General features: G+C 46.6%; 1 protein-coding gene across 1 annotated transcript; it reads right to left on the bottom strand.

Annotated features, from left to right (window-relative positions):
- Positions 1-417: 417 nt before the first annotated feature.
- On the bottom strand, positions 418-4,144 carry LOC121298159 (transcriptional regulator Myc-B-like). The gene is made up of 3 exons (XM_041225059.1): positions 3,875-4,144; positions 2,187-2,764; positions 418-1,881 (listed from the first exon to the last, which is right to left on the bottom strand). The coding sequence occupies exons 2-3, from the start codon at positions 2,746-2,748 to the stop codon at positions 1,331-1,333; spliced, it is 1,113 nt and encodes a 370-aa protein (XP_041080993.1). The 5' UTR covers positions 2,749-2,764; positions 3,875-4,144; the 3' UTR covers positions 418-1,330.
- Between the last annotated feature and the right edge of the window lie 2,694 nt (positions 4,145-6,838).

Genomic DNA, 6,838 nt, shown 5'->3' with positions numbered 1-6,838 from the left:
ATAACGACTCTCGGACTACTGTGTCAAAACAACATCGTCTCGTCCAGGATCAGCGCCAATCCAAGTCTGTGGCGCTTGAGGGTTAATATCAACACAGAAATCAGCCGTTAGGATTCATGTTGGAAATGCAATGTTCTTGTGCTCTTATTATCCAAGAATAAGTTTTATTATTTATATATAATATATTTTTAAACAGTTTGACAAATACAAGCAAATAATTCACGCTTCCTTAACGGAAGAGAAGATGAACAGTTGCAATAAGCAAAAAAAAAAAAAAATCAAAACTCCTGTTCACTGTAAAATAATTTAATTCACATGGTCGTTTACAGATAAACCAGTCCATGGAGAAAAAAATAAATTATCCACATTGACTTCTATAAAAGAACAGCTTTATACAAAATATAGAACAAGTCTGAATTGCAAATATTCTTAAGTTTATTTCAAAAGACAGTAAAAAGAAAGGCACTTTCCATATCCAAGAACACTTATTGATTGAGGTAGACAAAAAAATTGACATTACAGTTTGATCAAAACAGGTGTGAATATGCACTTTAGATAAGACTATTTACAGGTGTCATTAATATACCTAGCAAGTTAGGACTAACGGCTATACAGCATGGGCTACTTAATATAAATTGGGACAAAACAGGATCCTTGAATATGGAAAGAGAACGCTGGTAAAGAACCTGACAAATTTCAAACAGCTAAACATACAATTGCATGTGAACCCGTACCTCAAAACACCAGGTAAGCTTCAAAAAGCAACGTGCAACGAATAACTAGCAAGGATGAAAACCTGACAAACCTTTAAACCTGGGTTCCAGCCCAAAACAAACATGCAGAACAGTATAGGAGAAAAACTACAAAAAAACCAACAAAACTAAATTAGCTTTTCAAAAGGCACAAGTGAACACATGCTGTGTAAGAGGGGCAGACCAGCCACTCAGCTGACATCATTCAGTTAATATGGGCAGTTTGTACTCTAAAACGAGTAATATTGATTTGCATACATTTACAAAACAAAAAACAAGCCATCAAAACAATGGCTAACCCTTTAAAGATGTCTTAACATTGGCAATCTATATGTAGAATTGCCCAACCTCTACGTTCTCCTTATAAAACAACATCTTACAGGTTATGATGTCGAGGCCCTCATACATGCAAGGAACCTGAACAGTTGCTAACAGTGGTTCAAGCTGAACAGAATGGTGACAGCGAATGATGTGTCAAGTTCAGTCTCTATTTTGAAGACAGGGCACACTTGTGCTGCCAGCGGAGGAGCCCCGCGGCGTGGTGTTAAAGTTCAGCCCCAGACCGCTGCATCGACTCTTCACTTTCCTCGTCTCAGCTGCTCCAGCCTGCTTCTCAGACGTTCCTGCTGGTTTCTCAGCCTGTCTTTCTTGGATGAGAGTTTCAGTTTCTCATCCTCCAGCCCCCGGATGCACTCGCTGGCCTTTTTGAGGATGACCACCTTGGAGGCTTTGTCATTGTTGGATAGCTCGGGGACGTTGTCCCGCAGCCTGACGAAGCAGTTCTTCAGCTCGTTCCTCCTCTGCCTCTCCATGACGTTGTGCGTCCTCCGCCTCTCCTCCTCCTCCATGTCTGAGGAAGGCTTGGCCATGCCGGAGCTCCCACCCTTGCTGCTGAAGCAGTGTTTGGGGGCATGGTCTCGCTTGCTGCGCTTGTGATGCATTTGCTCTGCTTTCGTGGGGGAGGGGCAGGGCGCTGCATAGTTGTGCTGGAGCTGGATCTCCAGGTGACACCTCTTGATCGCGGCACGAGTCTGGAACCTGGTTTCTGATCTCCTGCACGGCGTCGTGCACACTCTCCTCTTGGAGGACTTCCACTTCTCTATTGTGACAACATCGATTTCTTCCTCTTCTATGAGCACAATTAAAAGAAAGAAACATTTAAAGTCTGGCATGAAAGAAAAACCTTCAGCAGGAGTATATATGGATGGTACAGCATTTAATACTGTTATATCGAAACTGCATGGACACACTTCTTGCCTTTCACTGTGTGCAGGAGAGGAGTGTGCAGAGCTAACAAGGTGACTATGTGCCATATGCAGACTGCTATTTCAATGTGTGTTGGTGTGTAGCATTCTACAATAAATCAAACTGAAGGTCTACAGGACTGCAACACTTAACCCATCTCCTCAATGATAATAGTACAAGTGAACTCACCAGAGTCGCTGCTGGACACGCTCCCCGTGGAGAGGGAGCTGTCGTACTCTGATGAACTCTGCTCCAAGTTGTCCTGCAGCTCTGTGCCCAGCTGCTGGCAGTCCAGGATGGCACTGTGACAATCCAACGTGGTGGCAGCAATGTCCTGGAAAATGTTTGTGTCTATATCAGACAGCAGCGGGCTGCTGGACAGGACCGAGGGCAGCTTCTCATGAGCGCTCTTCCCAGCGTCGCTGCTCCACAGGCAATCAGCTGAGACCACTGGCTGCTGGTTTTTATTGGTGCCGCTGCTGCTGTTGATCAAGTCACTGCCCCAGTAGAAATCCTGGTGAATGAAGTCCTGATCTTCAAAAAGCATCTCGGACACAAACTCCAGCTGGTCCAGGTTGGATGGGAAGAGGCTGGAGAGGGACTCTGAGAAGCCTGGTTTGGTGGGCGGGGACTGCGGGGGCGTGGGGATCATCTCCAGGTCTTTCATCAAGTTCTGGCAAAACTCCTCGTCAAAAAGCAGAGGCTCTGCTTCATAGTCCCATTCCCGACAAGGGGAAAAGCTTTGAGGCATGCTGGCGAGTCAAACACTGCAAAAAAAAAAAAAAATAATAATATTTCAAACACGGAGGGAAGCTTGTTAGGAGTTTATTTCTGAGCAGTTCAGCGCGTCCAGCTGAAAGGTTCGAATAACTGCACTGCCCTAAGCAAAGTCCCTCTGGTTTCAAGTGCAGAGACACGACCAAGAGCTCCTGTAAGCAATGTGAGCTGGAAGCCAGCGACACGTGTTTACACTCAGCACGCCCCGCCTACCGGGGCGGGGGATGCAAATCAGTTCTATTACCTCACTCCTCCCCCTTCACGCTCCCATTGGAACAGCTGGAAAGTTGCAGGGGTGCGTAACAGAATCTAAGAACCAATACGTCATTAACAAAGAAAATCTATACATTCATTCAAGTACGGTAATAACGCAACGAGACACATACCCAAACAGTACTGTAATGCAAAGCACACACACCAGTCTGCAGAGGGGCAATACATCGCTTCACGTTCACTGCTGGATTTCCAAGAGAACTCACAGGACGCTTCTCTAACCAGAGGCTACGAGAAACAGGCGCTCTCTACTGCCACTCACGACGAGCTGTTCCAGGTTAAACATTGCAATACAAAACCCTGCAATTCATTTGCTGCCAAAAAAAAAATCTGATCTAGCGAGTCACCCGGGAACTAAAGACTGGAGTGTGACTCACTGACCGCATCCGAGGAAGGCAGCGCCGCTAGATCTGAGAATACCCGAGGATTAATCACTGCAACAAACATTTAACTACTTCAGGTACTTTTTAATTAAGAAAACAAAAAAAAGTTCCACAATTATACATGTATATACACAATGTGTGTGTAGCTGTGGTGCCATCACAGCACTGCCATCTTTGGGCATGTGTCACACACCCCGTGCAAGAAAGCAAGGCGGAAAAACAGGAATGCCGGCTGGGCAGAAAATGCCGGTTCCGCTTCTGCCTTCCTTTCCACCCCCTCCCCAACCGGGACAACAACATTTTTATTACAAAAAATACATGTCAGACAGTCGACACATGAAACTAATATTTCACAGAGCACGCACAGTACAGACAAGCTTAGAGAAGAGCTTGAAGAAGTAATACTGAAATAACCGTAATAATAAAATCAAACCAAGCCCTTACCTTTTTGCAACGCTGGCAAGCAGGAGACAAGAAATCGCTTTCAGCTGAGAAGAGGCAGCCCTGCAAGCGAGCGCTCACTGCTGCACCGAGGAATGGCAGAGCTGCACGCCTCCACTCTCTGCACCGGGGAACGGCAGAGCTGCACGCCTCCACTCTCTGCACCGGGGAACGGCAGAGCTGCACGCCTCCACTCTCTGCACCGGGGAACGGCAGAGCTGCACGCCTCCACTCTCTGCACCGGGGAATGGCAGAGCTGCACGCCTCCACTCTCTGCACCGGGGAATGGCAGAGCTGCACGCCTCCACTCTCTGCACCGGGGAATGGCAGAGCTGCACGCCTCCACTCTCTGCACCGGGGAACGGCAGAGCTGCACGCCTCCACTCTCTGCACCGGGGAATGGCAGAGCTGCACGCCTCCACTCTCTGCACCGGGGAACGGCAGAGCTGCACGCCTCCACTCTCTGCACCGGGGAATGGCAGAGCTGCACGCCTCCACTCTCTGCACCGGGGAACGGCAGAGCTGCACGCCTCCACTCTCTGCACCGGGGAACGGCAGAGCTGCACGCCTCCACTCTCTGCACCGGGAAATGGCAGAGCTGCACGCCTCCACTCTCTGCACTGGGAGCACTGGTGGGTGTGATGTGGGGAGCGTTTCATTTATAGAGCCGTCAGACCCCGAGATCCTTCCACACCGCAGACTCGCGCCAAAACGTCTTCTGCAAACGGAAAGCTGCGAGGCGCTGTCTTTGTGGCTCTGTTTAACGAGCTCGACACGGCTGTCCGTAAAGGACTTACTCGAGTTCTCCAAAACGTTTGGGGTTGTTGGGGATTTTGCAAAAAAGTAAAAAAATATCAGCAAGTAGTTCCGCGCATGAATACATCTACCGGCTTTTGGCTTTCTCAGAAAAAAGTAGGCGGGTTCTTGGAAACCGAGCTCACGTGAGTGAAAGTGTGTGTGAGCGCGAGACGGGCGAGATTCTGGGTGCAGGACAGTGTAAAACGTGCATTGAAAACAGAAATACTGCAACGTTTGTTTTTATTACATCTGTAATAATAGATGCACCTGTTGCTTTCCTGCAAGCTTTAACGCCATGAACAGAACGCTATGTGTTTGCACTAGACTTCTCTGTGCTTTACCATGCATATGCTGTGCTTTACCGTGCTTTCGCTGTGCTTTACCATGCTTACACTGTGCTTTACCGTGCTTTCGCTGTGCTTTACCGTGCTTTCGCTGTGCTTTACCATGCTTACGCTGTGCTTTACCATGCTTACACTGTGCTTTACCATGCTTACACTGTGCTTTACCGTGCTTTCGCTGTGCTTTACCATGCTTACACTGTGCTTTACCGTGCTTACGCTGTGCTTTACCGTGCTTACACTGTGCTTTACCGTGCTTACGCTGTGCTTTACCGTGCTTACGCTGTGCTTTACCGTGCTTACGCTGTGCTTTACCGTGCTTACACTGTGCTTTACCGTGCTTACACTGTGCTTTACCGTGCTTACACTGTGCTTTACCGTGCTTGCACTGCTTTACTGTGCGGGAATACTTTTTGTTAGGGCTCTACCTTTCTGTAGATGCATATTACAGGGGACGTGCATTGTTTTTCCGTTCTGTTTTTGCACATTTTTAAAAACATTGTTTTTGCTCGAGTTAGTATTCCAGACACTACACGATTCAGCCGTGCGGATTCCAGTTGCGCTTGATGTGTATACTGTAGATAGACCGTCTTCATGTCTCAATCTTGATTTTAAGTTTTTACAGGGAAATTGCATCCTTTTTTTTTTTTTACTGGATTAAGAAAACATCACGTAAACATGCATACCTCGACCCAGTGTGAGCACTGCGCACGTGAGCCGGTGACAACCCCTGGACACGTGAACGGAGTGTGGTCTCTTTTTTTTGCAGTTTGATAACAAGGAGTGCAATTCCCCAAAACAGATCTGTAAGATTTGAAGAGGGGGCCTCTCGAGTTACATGCAGGGTGGGAGGGGAGTTTAGTTTGTTTGTCTAACGGTCTTTATTAATGGTTGTTTTGTATTGCCAGAGAGGAAAAACGGCTGGCGATACAGGTACTCGATAAAATGCACCCGCGAGAAAGAGTAGACGCATGGACTGAAATTCAGTTGTGCAGAAGTTAGATCAGTCTGTTTCATTTCTGCGCTGTGCTGTTTTTCTGTGTATCTCTTAATTGCTGGTAAACACAGACAAGTGTGGAGACTGAAGCTGGTGTGCGGTTACTGGTGCACATTGAGACATACACTACTCTGAAATAACCTCATTCATAACAGGAGTTCAGTTATTGCAAATATAGCCTGCAACTACCTCTATCGTATTGCCCATCACAACCCCAAGATTTAAATCATTTCTCTTAAACTGATTAAGCGATAAACTGCGGTTCCGAATACAATGCGGGGGTGTGACAGCATGTTATTATGAAAGATTTTAAACCGCCTAAACAGCCATGAGACTGATCAATAATAATAATAATAATAATAATAATAATTAGACCTATAGACCCATGCATTTATTTAATTATTTGGAAAACTTGCTAGTGGATTAAATGATGCCATTGCCTGAGGGTACATGTAGACAATTATAATAGTTTAAAACAAACACAGTCCAGTCATCTACTAACCCCCTACTTGACAAGCCTTACTGTTCAAAATAAGTGCATGCAAGCTCCACTGTGTAGTTTGGTCCGTTGAGAATGGCTACCCGCTGTTATTGCTGTCTAACGGACTCTTCTATTTATACACGGTCTTGCTGTTTTCATTACCGGTGGGAGTTTTGTAAATGGGGAAGTAGCGGCGTTGCACTTACAGTGTGAGTTAAATGGAGATGCATCCAGCATCACTGCAGCGTAGCCCTCCATTCACAAACTCTACTGTGAAAAATGAGAGCTCGCAATGGGGCTTGTTTCAGCTTCCTTCTTCTCCCAGACCCGTTTCGCGCCACTTGCTTATC

This window comes from Polyodon spathula, chromosome 23 (genome assembly GCF_017654505.1).
Source record: "Polyodon spathula isolate WHYD16114869_AA chromosome 23, ASM1765450v1, whole genome shotgun sequence".
NCBI classification, from domain to species: Eukaryota; Metazoa; Chordata; class Actinopteri; order Acipenseriformes; family Polyodontidae; genus Polyodon; species Polyodon spathula.
The sequence above is the reverse complement of the archived record's forward strand: the minus strand, read 5'-3'. Positions and strand labels throughout refer to the sequence as shown.